Source organism: Vulpes lagopus, chromosome 7 (genome assembly GCF_018345385.1).
Source record: "Vulpes lagopus strain Blue_001 chromosome 7, ASM1834538v1, whole genome shotgun sequence".
NCBI classification, from domain to species: domain Eukaryota; kingdom Metazoa; phylum Chordata; class Mammalia; order Carnivora; family Canidae; genus Vulpes; species Vulpes lagopus.
This window is the reverse complement of record NC_054830.1, coordinates 94,952,091-94,973,843: the sequence shown is the minus strand read 5'-3', so window position 1 is coordinate 94,973,843 and position 21,753 is coordinate 94,952,091. Positions and strand designations below refer to the sequence as shown.

General features: G+C 37.6%; 1 protein-coding gene across 2 annotated transcripts in view; it reads left to right on the top strand.

The window, feature by feature from the left end:
• SH3GL2 (SH3 domain containing GRB2 like 2, endophilin A1) overlaps window positions 1-21,753 on the top strand; it is a 204,999-nt gene that overhangs the window by 138,146 nt on the left and 45,100 nt on the right. For both annotated transcript variants that reach the window (XM_041764419.1, XM_041764420.1), the window contains exon 2: window positions 17,788-17,856. In XM_041764419.1, the coding sequence (XP_041620353.1) occupies window positions 17,788-17,856 (69 nt within the window). The remainder of the gene's footprint in view (window positions 1-17,787; window positions 17,857-21,753) is intronic.

Genomic DNA, 21,753 nt, shown 5'->3' with positions numbered 1-21,753 from the left:
AAACCTGAGAAACAATATTGAGGATGTGGAGAAATGGGAATTTTGCTACATTACAGGTTGGGCTGCAAATTGATATAACTACTTTGGAGAGTAACCAAGTTGAAAATTCATGTACTCACATACCTTATGACAGTAATATTACTTCGAGGCTTTTATCTGAAAGAAAACTCTTTTTGGTGTAGCAGGAGGCACTCACAGAGGGATGCTTGTTGCTGAGTTGTTTATAATAGTGAAAAACATAAAACAACCCAAACCTATATCACTAAGGAAATCTGTAAATGAATTTTGATATATTCTTACAGTAGAACATAGTACAGCAGTTAAAATGAATAGTTTACATATAGCATATTGTATAAGTTTCATGTATAACAAATTATAGGATAAGTATAGTAAGATACCATTTATATATGTCAAAAAGGAAAAATATGTCTTTATGTTGTTAATGGATGATACTCTACCACAGGTGTCAGCAAACTGTGGCTTGTGGACCAAATCTGACTGTTGGCCTGTGTTTGAACGGCTCACAAGCTGAGAAGGATGTTTATGTTTTCAAAGTGTTGTAAATACAAAAAAGAGAGGGAGGGAGAAGCAGCTATGACTTTTCTCCATAACAGGTCTGATCTCCAAGGGAAGCTTTGAATTCTGAAAGAAAATTTGCTCTATAAAAGAAGAATGCTTTGATTAAAAAAAACATGTGTGTCATAGAAGACATCTGATTTCTGTAGCCCATTGGGCTGCCATAACAAAATGCCATGGATTGGGTGGCTTAAACACAGCAAAAATTTATTTCTCACAGTTCTAGAGTCTGGAAGCCCAAGATTTGATGTCTGTCTGGTGAGGATTTTCTTTCTGGTTTATAGAACTTATCTTCTTGCTGTGTCCCTGCATGATGGAAGGGGCAAAGGAACACTCAGGTGTTTCTTTTATAGGGCACTAATGCAATTCGTGAGGGCTCCATCTTTACAATCTAATCGCCTCCCTAAGGCCCCACCTTCTTACACTAACTACATGGTGAGGTTAGGATTTCAACATGAATTCGAGGCAGGGGACATGAATATTCAGTCTATAGCACTGATCTTTAAGTGCTAACTATTTCTATTTGCCACTTTACTAAAAATTTTACTGGTTCCTGCATATATATATATATATATATATATATATATATATATATATACACACACACACACACACACACACACACACACTCTGTGTGTGTGTGTGGAGATTCACATCCCCTCAGCCTAGCCCAGGTGGACAGGTCCAGCATCCCACCTCCAGCCTGTATGCCCTAGAAGTTTCTCCTAAGTCATGGAATTATCATCTTTTCCTGCATTTATCTGACATATCAGTTAAAGCACCCGCAGCCAGCCTTCACCCAATGGGAGTCAGATGATTGCCTAAGCTTCCTGTTCCTCCAGGGAGCAATACTGAGGGGCGTTCTGCATGGTTCCTCACAGGGATCCTTCAGGATCAAGCCACATTGCCTGACTCCAGCTCAGAACATGCTCTTGGCCTTGCATTTCTCTGTCCCACCCACTCCCCCACTCTGCTTGGCGGGACCACTGCCTCTTTACCCATGTCCCAGCTACTGTTTTGGGATCTCCAATTGAAGACAGCCACTTGGGCTGTAAAAGAGCAAAACTGTCATTGGGAAGGACAGCAATGTCTTGAGGGCATGGAGCATAAAAGGAGTTTAAATTATATTTGTTACATTTTATTTAAAACTATCCATAACAATGGGCAAAAAGTTTAGCTTCTTAAAGGCCCAGTGGCTTTTATATGGGTGTTTACCTTTTGGAGTTTGAGTGCTGGATTTCTCTGTGGAACTACTCTTACTCTTTGATTTTTAATTTTTCTTTGGGAATCTGTTTCTTGTGGTGCTTAAAATCCAATTTCTGTCTAGGCTTGTTCATCATACCTGTTTGAGTGGAATTAATTCATTATGAGAATAAAAGAGAGATGCCTGCATTTAACTAGTAGAGAGGATGCACCATAGCAATTAAATTGAAACATACTTTCTCACCATTTTTTTTTGTACTTTACAATATAACGTTCTCTTCTAGCAGTCGTGTGGTATCTAAGGCCTTATGCTTTGCTAAAGATAATCTCCTAAGCTTTAAATGACATGCTGATACATACTCTAAGTTAGGAAGTATTATGTAAGAGTAGATGGTAATTCACTCAAGAGAAACACAGTTTCTAGGAAACTATAAAATAATTCATTGGAAAATTTCTTTTAGGTTTCAGAAAATTAAGTCCTGCTGTGGGTTTTCATGTGCTGTGTAGGGAGGGGAACCAAAACCCAAACAAAAGAACAACAGCAAGAAAACATATATGTGTGTGTGTTGTTCTCTAAGCCTACTTAGAGAACAGGATGTTTTCATTAGCAAATTTGGGATTTGATGCATGCAGGACTTTTTCCAGAGAGAAGCCATATGTTCTCCTGTGCATGCCAGACTTGTGACAGTCACGATTCTCTGCAAATGAAAGCACAGTGTTTATAGGCCTTACAGCAGGAATCAGACCTCTTCCTAAAGCAGCATCCTTTGTGACGCCAAGCTCTCATGTGACTGAGTGACTGTGTGATGTTATAAAATCATAAATCCTCTCATGTTTTGCACTCATTGCTCTAAGGATAAAGGCCTTCATTTAGCCCAAAAGGGTTTGTAGGCTCTGGCTCTGGCATCTCTAGCTTCATCTTGGATGCTTTCTCCTTACCTCTCTAACCTCTTGGAAGAGCTAGTCTTACCTTCATATTCCTCAGGGCCTTTGCATATCCCCTTCACTGCATCTTTAGTGCCTGACGCATAAAAGACATAAATATTTTTCAAATAAATTAATGACAGCCATTAGAAAGTAGCCAAATTCTGTTGTGGTGGTCATGGTAGAAAACAAGCACGTAAAGAACTGACTGCCTTGTCTGATCCTGCTGTTTGAAGTGAGTGTTGAGTAGACCAACTCTTGATTTTACCCTCTTTCTCTAACTTCTTTTCATTAGATTTTATCGACAGTCATGCCAGCATAAAAGCAAACAAAAACCTGTTTAAGATGGTACCATTGGAGAATATGTCCAGAGCTACTGCTAATTACCCTCTTTTCTGTATCTACCCTTGGCCTTCAAGCTTTGTCACTGGCAGAAGGGAAAGAAGACAAGGCAACTACAATGATTGTTTCAGGGAATACCAGCAAATAGAATTGAATAGAAAAAGGAAATTCAAGGAAAAAATGAGCAGATCAAATGAGTGCAGAGGTTAGTGTGCTTTTCCATTGCCTTCTCCTCTCCTCATGTGTTGCAGACCAGCTGAGCACCAGGGCTGTGCTAGGCACTGAGAAAAAGCGGAGAACAAGGTTGAAATCCCTGCCTTCTGGTAACTCTCAAAAGTTGGAGAGCCATTCCACTAAATGACATGATATAAAATGCAGTCTAACAAGTGCTGGGTAGACTTAGGCTCAGGGGCTGTGTGAGCCCCAAGGGCATTGGACATTTCATGTGTGGGAGTACAGTTGATTCAGTGACAGTGATTCAGGAGGCATATAGGCAAAGGAAGTAAGTTATGGATTTATTACTGAAGGGCAGTAAAACTGAATTGATTTAAAAAATTATCATTACCAATAAAATTTTAGTAACAATTTTTATCCATAAAATTACTGAAAACAAGTTAGACATCCTAAAGTATTTTTGCACATTAAAGTGTCCATAAATGCTGATGCTGTCTATTTATGACAGCCAACCCAAGTGGACTCTTTCCTGGGAAACAGGTTTTCCTGGATCTGGGAATCAGGACCTGGGTGTCAGTCCTATCCTTGGTACTGACTGACTGTCTGACCCTAACACGTCTGTTTATCTTGCCCTCACTTCCTCAGAGTTCCCATCCTTGCCATTCCTCCCTACTCTCCAGCACACACAGGTACCTGTGAGATGGCGTATTCCCTTCAGGACTCCATGTTTACTCCTACCCATCTCTTCTAATGGGCAACCAGACTTCCTCTTTCCTACAGTCCTCACCCAAAATCATAATTGGAATTCCTCACTTTGCCAAAAAAAAAAATCCCCACAAGAAACAAACTGTATTGTATAGGCTTCTGAATGTGTTCATTTTCCTTTCATTTTCTCCCACTTACGCTCTTGCTAATAACTCAGTGAACTGATACATTTGGTAAAAGGAGTTGATTTGACAAGAAGAGGTCAGTTCTAAAAAGTGCCTTCTCAGTATAGCATTACATTCTAAAATGTAAATTTCAAATTCATCTTTAGTAACAAGCATCCACAGGCATACCATTTTGCTCTTAAGCCACTCACTGGGAATAATGCCATATGTTAATGGCCCTCAAACCTTTAATTGGCCTGTATTTTGGAATGTATTCCTATTTTTCCTTTCTATCATAGGTAAGTCCTAGGTAGAGGCTTTCTGGAAACCTCTGCCTTGCTGTCACCATGTCTATGAAATTCCATGTAATGTCACCTTGTTACTCTTAGGGAAGTGCTCTCAGTGATGTTTATAGGTTAATGACACAGATCTTTTGCATTGGTGAAGTACTTTACAGTTGACAGACCACTTAATTACCTTCTGCGATCTTCATGAATGCTCTGTGAGGTAGCTTTATACAGCCCTATAGTGGAATGTTACTAACTTGTAAAAAAAGGCATGAACTACTGATACATGCTGCAATGTATAAGAACCTAGAAAACATTGTGCTCAGTAAAGGAAGCCAGACATAAAAGATGTATGTAATTAGATGATTTCATTTAGGTAAAATGTCCAAAATAAATAAATCTGCTGAGACAGAAATTTGAATAATGCTTGTCAAGAGATGGGGCATTGAATAAAATTGGCGGAGGGAACCGGGGAGTGATGCTAATGAGTACAAAGTTTCTTTTTAGTATGATGAAACTGTTTAAAAATTAGATTATGGTGATCCAACAACTTGTAAATACTTTAAAAATCGCTGAGTTGTACACTGCAAATGAGTAAACTTTGTGACATATAAATTACATTTCAATAAAGTTGTTAAAATTTTTAATTCATTCTCTTTTTCCCCCTACTTCCCAAACCTTAAGGACAAGAGACTTCAAAGCAGCAGAGAGATACTGGGCCCCCATCTTGGTATCCATTTGACTTCACTTTCCCACCCAGGTGCCCAACCTCTTCTTAAAAGTCTGTCCTTTCTTAATATTTCTCTGTCCTTCCTCTCATGTCCAACTTGAACAAATAAGAAAACATCTTCTAAGAGTCCCTGAATTCATCACCTACTACTCACCAGGATGTGCTGACATTAGCACATTCATAAGCTTAAGCAGAATTAAAAAGAGAATACTCTAGCCTGTGGCCTTTCCATTTTACTTTTTGGGATATTTTTATTAGAGCTCTGCAAACAGTCATCTCATTTAAGAGCAAGTTTCCCATGTGACTAAAAAAACATGGGCCAAAACTTGAAAGAAAAGGAAGCCATCAGTGTTAGTTTGGAATGCTAGAATTGTGCTTAGAGCCTGTCCTGAATTTAATGCACAACTATGAGCAACTCCAAACCTATAGAAAACCCAACTATATTCCTGTTGCTTATCAAATGCCATATATATATATAAATATAAACATACACACACACATATATATATTTGTAAAAGTATGAAATACAACTATTGGTACATAGTTGACTGAGGCAGTAGGAAATGGGATGATACAATCAATAGCTTCTTTTCTATATCTTGAAAGCATACTGGAAAAGAGGAATCAAGTTAGCTCTTAGATGGTATGGGATGCAGTGACATTACTCTGAGTATATGCTCCAGCTATTATAGCTATTTCCTGTTACATGTACCCTGCAGGAACAGAGGACACATGAAGTTCCAATACTAGAAACTGTGTATCAAAAAGCAGACCAAGAATGTGTGTGATGGGGGGAGCCTCCAGCACTTGCCTTCTCACTTCAGCATGAGCCTGCAAGGTGTGAGTCTCTAGAGAGTTGGCTGCAGTGCAGGCAGCTGACTTGAAGCTGGCAGTAGAGGCAGATTGATATATCTGTCAGTGCGTAGTCTTCTTAGACAGCATTTAGGAAGTTCTGCCCTGAATTGGATGAAGTCTTTATGAAATCTAAATCTATGTATCTGTCCTGTCACTAAGATGCTTTTTAAAATTTTTGGTTCAGATGATGAAATTTCCACATATGTGAATTATCAAACTTGATATCTTGGACGGAAGTCTTTTTGTTTGATGAGGTTATTCTCTGTTTTCAGTTTAATTCCTCTGTCATTAGGTCAGCGATTTTCTGTAAAAGGTCATGGGTCTGGTATCTCTTCATTGAATGCCAAGTGGCTGTGGCTGTCCATCACTTCCATGACTATCTCTGAAGTCTCTTCCTATATTTTCCCTATTGTTGTTTAAGGTTAAGCATATGATTTAGTATTGCTGCTATGTGCATGGTGTTGCCTTCCTTTGGCTTAGGAGGAGAAGAGCATTTACCTCAGAATAGAGCTTGGCTGCCACACTTGGTGAAATTGATGTGTAAAATATTTGCAGGAAATGTGTCTTCAGATACCCCTTGGCTTGCAGTTTGCTTCTGACGTTTTCTCTCTGCAAAGCTGAAGTGTACCTACCTGGGATGTGTGGAGGATGTGAAGTACATACCTGGGATGTATCCAAACATAGTGATGGAAAGAGGGCATATTTGGAACTGCTTGCTCTGCAAGGCAGCTGGGACTCAGCTGTCAGTCACTCTGCTTTGCATGGGCATTTCCTGTGGTTGCAAATGATATTTCTATCGGCATAAAGTGAGAGGGAAGAAATACTAGATACAGAATTAGGAGGATAAAGGTCCTGTTGTCTGATTCCTGGTATCCTTTAGATCACATGTATATTGCACTAACCCTGTATCACAAATATAGCAGTTCATATGGTCACTGAGCTGTCAGACTCTTGAATTCTAATAGCTTTTGGCATGATTGTTCTTTTTTTTTTTAATTTTTATTTATTTATGATAGTCACAGAGAGAGAGAGGCGCAGAGACACAGGCAGAGGGAGAAGCAGGCTCCATGCACCGGGAGCCCGATGTGGGATTTGATCCCGGGTCTCCAGGATCACGCCCTGGGCCAAAGGCAGGCGCCAAACCGTTGCGCCACACAGGGATCCCTGGCATGATTGTTCTAACCACCACACCATGTCCTCCACTTCCATTCTCTGGGTTTGCTTATACTCATCTGAGAAATTAATTCTTTGGTTTCTTTGGTCCTTCTCTTTCCAGATTCTCCCTCTAGTTTCTGACATTTGTTTCATGGTCCTTTTTGTTGGTTTCTTGCCCTGCTAGCCCTTAATTATTGGTGATGTTCAGGGTGCTGTTCTTGATCTATAACAATTGCTGGTACATGTTCTCCCTAAGCAATCTCATCGGCTGGTCTTCTGGTTTTACAAATCAAATATAAAGTGCTGACTCTGCATAAATCTCTCTTGCCCTCACCTCTCCCTACAGGCTCAGATTCATATATCCAGTTGCCTGCTGGACATATTTTACTTGGACTCCAACCCAGTGAATCTATAGCTGAGTTTTTTTCATTTGTATTCATCCATCCATTTATCAAAGTCTGACAACTAGGAGTCATCCTAGAGTTCTCTGCTTTTCTCTTATATCTAATGAATCACAAAGCCTTATTTACTTTATGCCCTAAATACTTACTGAGTCCATCCTTACTCCTAGAGTTCTTGGTTTGAGCCCTCATCTTCCACCTGAATGATAGTAGTAACCTTCTGATTGGTGTCTTTGTCTCCAGCCTTCTTTTTTTCAAGTCAGGCTTCACTTTGTAATCTAATGATGTAAAAATTAATTTAGCTATGGCATTCCACAGCTTAAAACCTGCTAAAGGCTTTCTATCATTGCTGAGATAAAAGTCAAAGGTCTTATGGTAAGTCACTTTGGAAAATATTTTGCCAATTTCTTAAAAAGTTAAATATACATTTACCACTAGACCCAGTGGGTCCACTCCTAGGTTTAGACCCAAAGGAAATGAAAAAATATACTGACACAGACATGTATACAAATATTAATACCACTATTCATAATAACCCCAAACTGAAAGCAATTCAGATGTCCATCAACAGGAGAATAGATAGGGGCACTTGGGTGGCTCAGCAGTTAAGCGTCTTCCTTCAGCTCAGGGCATGATCCTGGAGTACTGGGATGGAGTCCCACATCAGGCTCCCTGCATGGAACCTGCTTCTCCCTCTGCCTGTGTCTCAGCCTCTCTCTCTATCTCTATCTCTATCTGTCTCCTATGAATAAATAAATAAAATCTTAAAAAAAAAACAGAGGAATAAACAAAATGTAATATAACCACACAGAGGAGTACTGTTCAGCTATGAAAGGAACTGAACCAAGGATCCCTGGGTGGCTCGGCAGTTTGACGCCTGCCTTTGGCCCAGGGCATGATCCGGAGACCCGGGATCAAGTCCCACATTGGACTCCCTGCATGGAGCCTACTTTTCCCTCTGCCTGTGTCTCTGCCTCTCTCTCTCTCTCTCTCTCTCTCTCTGTGTCTTTCATGAATAAATAAATGGGTAGAATCTTTAAAAGGAAAGAGAAAAAAAAAGGAACTGAACTACTGATACATGCAACAACATTGAATCTCAAATGCCTGTGCTAAATGAAAGAAGCCAGATATTTAAAATTACCTATTATATGATTCCATATATATGACATTTGTAGAAAAGGTAAAAGTTATGGACATGAAGAGTAGATCAGTGGCTGCCTAAGGGTGGCGTTGAGCATTGACTAAAAATGGGCCCTTGGGGTGACAGAACTGTTTAAAACTGGATTGTAGTGATGCTTGAACAACTATGTAAATTTACCAATGCTCAGAACAAAAAGTAGTCTTTGGCATGGCCTAGAAAGCCTGCTACCACTCAATCTCTTCTTTGTCCTACAACTTCAATTTTTATCATTCCCTGCTTTATATTCTGATATCTCACAGCACTGAAATGTTTGTACTTCCCTGCAAATACTCTGTTTTTGCTTTGTGTCATGTAGTAACTTCTACAGGAGAAAGCTTCTACCTGTCTCACTTACGTTCGTTTAAGAATCAGCTCAAGGATCAGCTATAGGAAGTTTATCCAGCTAAGGCCAAATTGTCCATCCTAGATTCTGATGGTAATCTACTTTAAAAAAAATACACACACATACACACTCTCATTTATTTTGTTTTAATTAATTAATGAGAGTGAACACGCAAGCAGGAGGAGAGCGGAAACCTCAAGCAGACTCCCCACTCACCACAGAGCCCAACACAGGGCTTGATTCCACCACCCATGAGATCACAACCTGAGCAAAACCAAAGGTCAGACACTCAGGTGACTGAGCCACTCAGGTGCCCAAGTAGTCTACTTTTTAAAAATGTACTTAACCCCATTATATTGAAATGATTTGTTTATATATCCATGTATAAATTCCCAGAGAGCATAGCATGTGCCATGTCTTATTTGCAGAGGAAACCCCTAGTTTTTTTATTTGTAGCAAAATCCATAGTACATAGTAGGTATTCAAATTGAGTTCTTTTGCATGCATTTCACTTGATGACTTAATGTAAAAATGGTTTGTTTTTGATTTTTCAGAATGAAATTTGCATTGAAATAACCCTTATTAGGAGAGAGTAGATACTATAGCGTTTTCTTTTCAAACACTTCACATGGTATTTTCTCTTGTTTTCCTTTTCCTCATTTATTATCTACCTTTTGTGTACTATAAATAGCACTCTAGCAGGTAGGAATTGTATCTGTTAGTGTTTTCCAGAGAAATAGAACCAATGAGATATGTAGGAAGAATTTCTTCTTTCTCAAGGTAACCTGAGTTTTGTTCCAAAGACCTTTCAGTTGATTGGGTAAGACTCACCTACACTATCAAGGATAATCTCTTTTACTTAAAGTCAACTAATTGTGGATGTTAACCACATATATATAATATCTTCACAGCAATATCTAGATTAGTGTTTGAAAAACTGGATACTATAGCTTGGTGACATTGACACATCAAATTAACCATTACAGAAAAGATATCAAATTTTTAATTATAAGGCACCTTAGAACTCCCCTGGTTATCTAAGCACACCCTATGCCTGCCCCATTTTATGAAAGAGGAAACAGAGGCTCAGTAGTTTGTAGTTTCATTTCATAAAACAGAAAATGGCTTTCCAGTAGTTTCTCTTAACAAGTGAAAGCCTAGGGCTACTCTATCTTGCCTTATCAACTGAGTCATCAGACATTAGGTTCTATGTCATTCATTAACCAGGACTAAAACGTCAAATGAGTTACTGGTACCTTTTATTTCTCTTTGTGAGTTCTGTTTTTCTCTCAAGAAAATTTATGGCTGAACTTTAAATAGAATTTTAAAAAATACTATATGACATAATTCTGGCCCCAAGTATAGAGTCTATTTTTAGCACACACTGTCATTTTATATTTTGTTCAATTTCAATGGCTTATTGCAATGGACTGTGAAAATATTTATTTTTTTTTTCTGTTAGAAATGGTAAACTTTATGGAAATATTCTCTCTCTCTGATGAGCACCCCTTCTAAATGATCCTTTATCTGATAAGGACTAGCTGATTTGGGAAGTTGAAAAATAGAGAAATGATGGTTGTCTTTTATTCTGTAAATTTTTTCATATTTTCTAGAAGACAAAACTAAGATCATTTGCAAATGAAACTATAGGTGATAGTGTAAACTTTCTGGAGAAAGTTTACATAGTCTATGAGAAATTCTCACTTTGAGGAAATGGTACTTAGAAACTTATTACTTTTAACCCCAGTGAATCACACCAGAAATAATTAGAACATAATGCAAATCAGTTACTACATTTTCTGTGTAATATTTGACCAGAAACAAGATAGGGAGATTGGAAGCTGGAAAAACAGTGAAGTGCTTAGCCCACCCAACCTCATTTTAAAGTTTTTAGTTCCAGATATTTAAAGAAAATAAGTTTTCATCCTATTGAATTCTTGGTGGAGGGAGTCACAAGTTGTTGTATCATGTGAGAGGAATCTTTCCACTTTCCATTCTTTAATATACAAATTCTCCTTAAGAGTAAGAAATAGAATTGGCCCAATTTAGATAAATAAAAATGCCTTTAATCATTCTCTAAGAAAGTCAGAAGTTTCTAGATGGGAAAAAAATATATATATATTTTTGAAATTCACTTTCAAAACATCATGGCATTTAAGCATTCCAATTTAATGACAGCTGAGAGAAACTGGTGTGAAACTTATATTTCATGAAGTGAATCCACCCTGCCTTTCAAACATGGGAATACCACCATCTGGAAAAACAAGATCCTACTTGTATTTAGCCAAATACCAAGAAAGCACTGCTGTAATTTTGATTCTATTTCCTTCTGAGTATTTGATATGTCATCAAGTATTAGAATTATTAATTTTTGGTACCTTATTAATGAATAGTGATTAAAGAACGTTCATGGAGAATCAGAATGTGGGCTTCTTTTATTTATTGTCATAGGTGTTGCCTTTCTACAAGTCCTGGGAAAATAGTACCATGTCCCACAGAGGTAGTTATCATAACTTCTTTTTAAGGAACTTGTGCATTAAGTACTATTGTTCTTTAATGCATTTAAATTATGTAGTATTTTTTTTTTTGGCCAAATAGAAGAAACCAACTTAAAATTCTGCCTTTCATGTGAGTAAGACCACTTGTTAAAACATAATAAACCCTTACTTTAATAATGATTTCTAGGTTATAATATGCTCTTTAGAAGTACATTCCAGTTTGATTCTTTAAAAAATCCAGTATTGGATGATGCTGTTTTTCATTTCTGAGGTGAAGAAATTGAGGCAGTAAGAAGTTACACATCTTCTCTTTCACACAGCTCTCTGGTGTCATTGTCCAGGCCAAATTCATCTCCCTTCATTCTAAGTCCAATTTGTTCTAAAATCTTGATTCATGTGTCTCTCATTGACTTGTCAATAAGTTTTCATTTTATATATAAATAATTTTGTGGATTGTTCCATAATGCAGATGGGCAGGATAGTGTATTCTACTTTTTACTCTGAACAAACTAGCTATGATTAACTTACAGAATGTTAAGGTAATTCTGTTTTAATATGAATAAACACACAGTGCAGCACTTCATGAATTATTTTTGATTTAAAAGAAAACACTTGGGAAAAGTACTGTATTTACTTTCATGTGGAAGGATGCACACACACACATACACACACGCATGCACGTAAATATGTTTCCCTAATGTGTGTGTTTATACACACATGTGGATATGCATATAAACTAAAATATTTATATATTTAGAATTAGGATTAATGGGAAGAATATATCTTATGAATGCTAATTATAATTTTTCTAAAAATAATTTGGTGGGTAAATGTCGAATGGTTACAATGAAGAGAGAATTTTCTCTAACCTCGGCTATAAATAAAATAGATTTATTTTATTCAACAATCATAGACCATTGAATTTTCTAATTTTTTTTGTCTGTTACTGATAGAGCAAAAGATATTTATTACACTTTTGAGGAGAGATTAAACTCTGAGAAAGGAGATACAGAATGAGTGCTAACTCATAGTTAAGGGTCTTTCTTTAATATATGTATGATTTTAGGCCTAAGAATAATTCATTGAGATTATTTTTCACCTGATAATTAAATGTCTACTTTGCAAGCACTATGTTAGGTATTGCAGTTTCAGACATTTTTAAACAAAGAAGCATGAGATATGATCCCTGTCTTTAGCATCTTAAAATTCAGATGAGCAAAGATCTCAGCAATTTTATTCATGAAGTGGCTAGTTCCAGGTAATCCAACAGATGATGCGCTAAGAATGCAAATGAAATCTAATAACTTGCAGCTATTGGGTGCAGTCAGGATGATTGAGAAGGTAAGATCTGCATGAACATGTTGGATAATCAGTAGGATTTAAAAGATAGGAAAAATTGGAAATAGGTCCAGGTATAAGACAGAGGGAATAAACACAGCACATTTGGTGGATAGTAAGGAAACTTGTCTTTGTATGATATATAATAAGAGATAAAGCTGAACAAAAACAGAAGTAGGAGGTAAATCACTTTGAATGAATGAATTTCACTGATAGGATTTTCAAGGAGACCTCTATAAAGGCAGTCAGAAATATGGTAGCTGAGTCTTCAATGTTTAGTAAATGAAATGCATTGCAGGGAAGAATCAGACCTGGAACTAGAGGAGGAAGTGTCTTTTTCCCAGAGGTGCCAGTTAATGTGGGAGAGGATGAGTCATTGTTGGAAAGCAGTGCAGCATCCTCTAGGCTGTGAACAGTGGTCATTTATTTAAGCTGTCTCTTGCTACTGGTTCTCTTTGACATATTTCCTATTTGGTATGTGGAAAAAAATAGCATGAAACATCACTACTGCAGACTCAGAATTAAGACTTTTAATTTAAAACGTGAGTTGAGTGTCTTATTTTTTTTTTCTGTTTTGGAAAGTTGGTCTTTGGAAAGACCATCCTAGAGTGAGGTGATCAGTCTTATTTGCCTCACTTTATGCCTCCTCTGGCCAACTTAACAAAATTTACAAAAGGATATTATAGTTCAGTTCCACAAATCTTAACCAAGTACCTATTGTGAGGAATACAATGAAGAATAAGAGGAAGGTGACATTGTTGGTTTGATTGGAACACAAAATATAGGTAGAGTTAATAGATAAATTAGAAGCATAACCTCTCAATGTTTAGTGGGTACAATTGGGAGTTTTAAACAGAGGAGTTGTTTTTTTGATGTTTCATTTCAGGTGATACAGGGGAGTATATTGGCTTATTTGTACTGTTTTGTTTGTTTCAAATACCTTTTGTTTGTTTCAAATACCTTTTGCTGATGTTCGTTTAAATTGATGATCAGTTAAAAAAGAACACATAGGTGATTAATTTCTCAATTGGCAAGCATATTAGCCAAAGTATATTAACAGTATCTGAAAATATTCAGTACTATGAAATCTTGGTTTCAAGAACTCTCTCTCTGGAAAATAGTAGGGCAAAAGTATTCTTAAATAAATGGTTTTAAGGAGAACAAAACTCGTTGTTGGCCAGACAGGATCAGGGAGCCTATATTCCTCACCTTGACTGTTATTTACAAAAGGATAGAAGTTTTATTTTATTTTTAAAAAATATTTATTCATGAGGATGCAGAAGGAGAGGCAGAGATATAGGTACAGGGAGAGGCAGGCTCCCTCCACAGGGAGCCTGGTGTAGGACTCAATCCCAGGACCTCAGGATCATGACCTGAGCCAAAGGCAGACGCTCAACCACTGAACCACCCAAGAGCCCAATATAGAAATTTTAGTAATGACTTTTAAAGATCAGGAAGGGAAAATATTTGCTATACTCCTAAGGAATGAGTCCATGTTATTTAGCTCACCATTTAATTCAGTGTCTTGGTATATTTAGATCCTTTGTGACTTGAAAAAAATAATAGACCTAAGAACAATGCAGATGTCATTTTGAATATTGCCTTTTCTAAGTATCTAATTTGATAAGAGATTTTTATATCAACCAACCAATCAGGTCAGTACTAGTATCTAACTGCTAGCTTTATTTAGTGTGTTTGGTGAACTGTTTCTCTCAGAGAAGCTCAAAGGTCAGCTTTTGTAGATAAGAGAAAGAGCCTAGTATCTCTCAGTCTTACTTCTCTTTCTCTACCTCTCACCATGCCCCCACTCACACCCACAACCACACTAAGTATTTTAAACCAATATGTAAAGCCAGTGGGCTCATGTGTCAGCCTCCTAGTGAATTATAGGACTAGTTCCAAATTATTAATGGCCATGGTGATTCCATTTGGTATTCTCTTTGATATAGTGAGCCAGCTATTGTAATGCTAACTTATTTTTATTTTTATTTTTTAAAGATTTTATTTATTATTCATGAAAGAGGCAGAGAGGGAGAGAGGCAGAGACACAGGCAGAGGGAGAAGCAGGCTCAGGGAGCCTGATGTGTGACTCTATCTGGGGTCTCCAGGGTCATGCCCTGGGCTGAAGGTGGTGCTAAACTGCTGAGCCACCTGGGCTGCCCATTAACTTATATTTAGATGCAGAAAAGGGAGAAGTTAAAATCATTCTCCAATTGATCAATTTGGGATTGAAAGTGTGATATAGACTTTGTGCTTTTGATGAGGGCCATATTTTATTCCCCAGAGATGATCAGAATGTGATAAACCTAAGGTTACCAGAATTCTCTAATGTTACTAAAAATGGAGGAGACATTTGTCATATATTTTTTGGTGACAGTTTTGTAAATGAAAATTAAATGTCTCATTCATAGGTCATAAGAGGAGGGTCTATTTTTGACCAAAATGGGATGTTGGGATATAATGAGTTCCCTGACATTGGAGACAGGTTAAACTGAGAGACAGTTGATTGGGGATTGTGTAAGTAAATATTTCTTGATTTTGTAAGAGTTTGACTAGAGTTTCCCAGTGCAAGTTTAACTGAAAACCATGCACTCCAAGAATAGTAAGACCTTGTACAAGAGGGGCTGAAATATGAGCCAAAACTGTCATCACTGAGTAAAGTGAAAGGGAGTGAATCTGTAGAAATCGCAGTAAAAAATTGATGTTAGCAAAAATTTGATATTAATAACTTGTAAGACCCCTTCTATTCCTGATTTTCTATAACTTATTCTCAAGCATGCAGGTTGTATCACTGGTACTTGGATCTCACCTGGAGGTTCTAAACCAAGTTCTGGGGTCTCTCACCCCCGTTTCTGGTTTGGTAAAAATCTTTAAGAAAGCAGGCAAAGACTTCTGCTCCAGATAACAATTAGCCTTTAGATTAGGTGGTATGGATACCAGACAAATCCTGGATCTGTATGGATTGCGAAATAGTTGATAACTAGCATCATTCAGGGCACAGGTTAAGTGAGAGGGCCAATGTCAAGGACCAAGGGTTAAGGTAGCAAATCTAATGGAATTTCAGGCAGAGAAGGCCAGCACCATGGACAGCTCCCCCAAACTAGGCTGGGGGTGGAAAGAAGCCTAGGATTTAGCTTGGGAAAATTACTCTTATGTCTTGGTTACACCTCTTCCTAGCTAAGGATCATTACTTTAGACAGGCAATTTAACTTACACAACCCTGATTTTTCTCATCTGCAACATGGGAATAATTGTACTCTGCATAGTTCTTGTGATCTTAGATGATAAATTGCAGGTGAAAGTATGTGTCAGCTATACAAATGAAAGATGTTAATATTTTTATTAACCTTACACTTTTAATAATTGGCCTTTATTTACCTAAGGTTATACTATATTAATGAAAATTTCTAGATTCTTCTCAATATTTGACACAACAGTTGAAAAAAATTGATAGGGGAAACCAAGATACCATAAGCAGGTATATACTTTATTGCAAAGACAAGGGAACTAGGATTTACTGCCTATCTTGTGGGTTCAGACATAGGTTATTCTACTACACTACTTTATTTTATAACCAATCTGTACATTACCAAAGAGTAGAGGAGTCTGTTTATGCTGTGGCCTTTCATCACAGCACATTCCTTCTGTTAATACTGCTGGGATGAAATGGGTAGCATCTGGTATACAGCAGGTCCAGAGTTGTGATAGAATTCATACGCTAAGTTTTACTAATAGTGGTCTCCTCTAAAGGTTTTCCTGATGGCAGAAAGCAGGAGTGAAGGACATGGGGGTGGGTGGGTAAAGAATAAGCAAAGCCCCCAACAAGGACATATCAGAACTTCCATTGCCAAGGGGACAGAGCCATGTTCTCAAGGACTCCTTTAGAAGGAGATAGACCAAACTTACTGGGATGACCCAGTTTGTTACTGAGATTGCTGCTGGTCTGGCCTTAGTGGTAGCCTTCTTTGCAGAGCCCTTTAATCCAGTGGTTATTGAAGGAAATGAAAAATCATACTTCAATATCTGTGATACTTTATGTAATACAGTGACATCTTACTGAAAAGCATCTAACTACATTTATAATTAGAGAATTTTAAGAGAAAAGTCTCATGTCATTAGCATTTAATTTTCCTGCCTTTGATGAAACTAAAGTATTTTTCTTGTGATTCATTCATACATTTTTATTATATTTAATTTAAATCTTTATCTCAAAACAGAATAAGATAGTTAACTTTTTAATGAACGTGAATTCTACATGTGGAAAATGATCATTTGCATATGTAAATTGGTGACTATAAAACAGATCATAATGGGAATTGATTGGGTAGCAAAGAAATGCCCTCACATTCTTTCCATATGGTTTGTCTCATGTTTATAAAGATGTAGACAGCTACAGGAGGCTTTGTGAGATTGCTATTCAAGTCCTTTTATCTGAAGATCAGCTAGGCTGATTTTTTTCTTACCAGTTTGATAGATGCTTGTGATTATCTGTTCAATAGCCCATTGAGAAATAGGTTGAAGAAGTAGCAATTTTCTACCTAGGTAGCATTTTAGAGCCATTATCAGAGGGAAGTTATAATTGTATGATGGTGTTGTTCTTCAGAAGTTTCAAAAGGAAAATATTAGTGATTAGGTAGTTATATAATAATGTATATAATAAAGAACACTGGGGTTGAAAGCAGAAGAAATAAGTTCAAATTCTTACTTCAGTACTTATTTCGTGCCTGGTCTTTGGCAGGTTGTTTAAATATTCTGAGCCACACAGTTTCCTCCTATGAGAATAGGACTGTCCACCTATGTCAGAGAATGGTAGTGAGATTATATTAGATGATGTTTCTGAACGTGCTTGAAACTTTTAACACACATTTTAAAAAGAAACCTTATTATTCTCCTTTTTGTTTCTTTTCTTTAGAAAGTGAGTGAGAAGGTCGGAGGAGCTGAAGGAACCAAGCTAGATGATGACTTCAAAGAGATGGAGCGGGTAAGTCTTCACCACTTAGAGCTCCCTTTGACATGAAGTTGTCTAGCATGCTGAGAGAGGAAAGGGAAACTACTTTCCTCTGGTATCTGAAAATGCATTTTGTTATTTTAAAATACATTCTCTTTTTAGTGTATATTTTAAAACAGAAGATGCAAAGCATCCTGTCTTCCCTTTGCACTACCCTGAGAAAACCTCAGCAAAGGTGAAATGTTATAATATACTTTCCCGGTGAGTTTTATCATTGCTTTTCCAAATAGGGACAACATGAAGTTGTGTTTGAATCAGGATAAGGTGGGAAGGAAATAGAGAAAGGTGGGAATGGTGTCCCAAGTGTTTGGGGAGAGTCTGAATCATTGACTGGCTTTGGTGGACCTCTTGGCAAGGCTGTGCTAGCCAGTGGCAGCAGGGGTGGTGGACAGAAGGCATGAAGGGGCCTGCTGGACTTGGCCCTTCCCTGCTACACTTGCACTGCTTGTCCCACAAGTCAATTTATTGCTCTGAGTCTTTTATTTTTGTGTAAAAATAAGATGAGAATACTAATCCTCTTGGGATTTTTATTAAGGATTAAAAATAATGTAAGTCATTTAGTGTTCTGCCTGAAAGATAGCAGGTTCTCAGCAGGTAAGGATGGAGGCAGCAAACAAAATAGCCCATTTGATTCTTGTGACATCCGCCATATTTTCTCTTTGAGACTCTTCATAGCAAGTGATATTTAGGCTTATGGTGAAGGGTGTGTGTCATGTAGTGCAAAGAATTATTTCAGGTATGCAATTGCTGATAGGTAAAGGGACCTGGGAATACAGAAGGTGTACTTGAAGAGAGAGGATGTTGAAAGCCTATAGTTACCTAGAAAACACATTTTTACTTCACATCAGTTCCAACAGGCTGTCTCAGTTGTGCTGTTTGTGTGAAGAGCCAAACAAAGACAATTCCTAGGTGCTTTCTGCCTTGTCTTTTTCAGTTTTTTTTTCTTTTGAGTTCATTGATGAATTCCAACAAATTCTTGTCTTGTGCCTCTTATGAGCGAAGATGTAGGATACAGCAGTGAGCTGATAAACAACAGTCTTGACTGCTTAAATTTCATAGTCTAGTGGGGAAGGCAAACTGGACAAATATTGACCAATGTGGCTGGTTTAACAAAACATGGTGCTGGAGAAGCTTGAACCAGAGGAAACACACACAGGGTGATTGCAGAAAGACTTCCTAATATTTTAATGATATTGTGGAGGACAAATAAGAGTTATTGGAGAATGTTTCTGGTAAAGGGAACAGCAAGTAAGAAAGAACAGGACACATTGGAGTTCCTGAAAAAAAAAAATGAGTTGCCAAGAGACAGAGATCTTGTAAAATGAGACTATGTAGTGTTAACCTAACTGGTCATTCTGGCTAAATTCTTGAAATGGACCTCACTGATAGCACATGTACTTAAGAGAGAGGAGATTCAGTATAATAGTCCTGAGTCCCAACCAGAAGTCTTGGAGGCCAATCTCTTACACCTAATGCCTGACAGGTATTTGCCCCCAGTAGGACAAATGAAGTCAGCGCTTGTCCTTATTTCTTATCTCTGGACAGTTCTAAGTTACCACTTGATCTTTAACCAAAGCTAGTAGCCTCTGCTGTTAATAGTTCTGGAAATGGTACTCTACCCATCCATCTTCTATAGCATCTGAGACCAGATCCTGACACATTTGCCTAGAATGACTTGACTCTTCCACTCCCTGTAATATTGGAGTTCCTCATGCCTCATAAAGAGCAGCTTGTGGGTCTATTAATTTGCACCAGCCTCTGTCTCCACCCATTATTTCCTGATCCCTTCACCCATTATCCTTTGAATCCTCCCTCTCCCCTCAGGAGGGCATGTATAGCCCGTCTCTCCAATGCCATGTTGTTAATGACAGATTAGTCAGGCATTTAGGAATTTAGAACTAAAGAATCAGAATTTTAGTTCAGCTTTCAGCATCTGCCAGGACTAAAGGTAATAAGCTAGGTAGCTCACTGACTAAGCTAAGGCAAACTTTCCATTTCTTAAATGAAACTCAAAAGAATAGGAAATTGAGAGAATAGAGTAGAATTTATTACTGAGCAACTAATCAAACCTTTGAATCTGTGGCAATCTTGCAAAATAATTCAAATGAAAGAGGATCTTCTAAGTATTTTACTTCAGGTAAAGACCTAAAGGTATTCCTCTGGGTCTAAGGGTAAAGTTTATTTCTATTTCTTAGAAAATAACCAGCTTCTGAAGCTTTTGTTTCAAAAAATATATTCCTGGAGTTTAAAAAAATAAAACTTTTGCTGATTGAGGAACACACCTGTGTTTTTTTTATTTGGGTTTATAGCTAGTAAATTAAGGGATTTACATTTCAGAACAGTGTGGAAATTTTTTTTTATTTCATTTTACTACAGACATTTTTTTAAGCTCATTTATGGCTCTGGGCAAATTTTACATTCTCTACCCATGCTAAATTTGCATTAGAGGTAAAGGATTGTGTGGCAATTGGAAAGCACGTGTCTTGGATTTGGAATCCAAAATCTTTTGGTTTGTACTGTTAATTTGTTGATTACTCAAAAAATATTTTAGCTCAGTATTCTCAAGCCTACAAAAGAATCACCTATCCACAGTTGGTTTTCTGATCATCAAGCATTTGGAGTAGAGAGACTTTTTTGTTCAGCTATGTTTTCAGAGGTGCAATTAGACAACAAAATGAAATGAATTAGAGGTTTGCATCAAGCAGCCCTACTGGGAGAGAGAATTGGGTATTCCTAGAGGTTGTTTCTCTAATCAGCCACCCTAACCCCTCCCCTGCCAAGACGCAGTAAAATTACATATGTGTCTCCCAGTCCTCACAGCTCCCCAAGCTGATTGGATGGAATCCTGCAGCTCTGTTGTTTCTGCAGGAGCCCTGCCCATAACCATTTCTTTCCTCCTCTTAAGTGCCTTGCATAGAATTGTTTCTGTGTTAGTTTTAAATGATATCTGTTGCTTACAAGATTTGTTAAGTACAGACTAAATTTCTTACTGTGATATAGACACTGTAAGATTTGTTTATTGAGAAACTACAGATTTTTTATCAAGAGGAAGTTCTAGAATTTGAGTGATCTCTACTACTTTCTCAAATTTCCATCTGTTGCCACAGTTTTGTATATGTGTGTCCCCATGTGCATGTGGTTATATTAATTCATATGGAATATCTGTAAATGTTTCCTCCACGTGTAAAGTGTTGGACCGGACACCAGGAATATGAAGATGATTAAGACACAGTTCCTGCCTTTAAGGGACTTCCAGTTTTGATGGAAGAAATGGGCACATAAATCATGTGGCTCACAGGACATGGTCCTTGATGCCTTGTCGAGGATTTCCATGAAAGACCTTACTCAGGTTGGTTAAGTCAGTGGAAGCTTCCTAGAGCAGAGGCTGCCTGAGCTAAATCCTGCAATTTTCTCTTGCTCCTACATATATGGTTAATGTAGAAGTCCAAATGAAGGGGTATAGTACCTCTTTTTGTAGCTTGAAAAGTGTCCTGGGAGATCCCTTCTATTGAAACAGGAAGAAGTCATAGGATTGGAACTGTGGCTATGTATCACTTCAGTGAGAATGGAATTCTTCTTAAGGGTAGCCTCAATTTTTAAGACAAGCAGGATGTTGGGAAAGAATGGGAAGTATGTCATTCCATATAAGACTGAGAAAGAGTGAGTTTATTAGTAGGATATGGGGTAAAGGCTGATAGAATGTCCTGTGGTCATTATCTTAATACGTTTAATTAGTCATTGGGTGGAAAGGGGTTACATCTTTTTCTATAACTCCAAGCGGTAAAAATAGAATTAATGAGTAGAAACTCTGGAGAGAGAGAGTCAGGCTCAATGTAAGAAAGAACTTTTAGCTGTCAGAGCTGCTTTAAA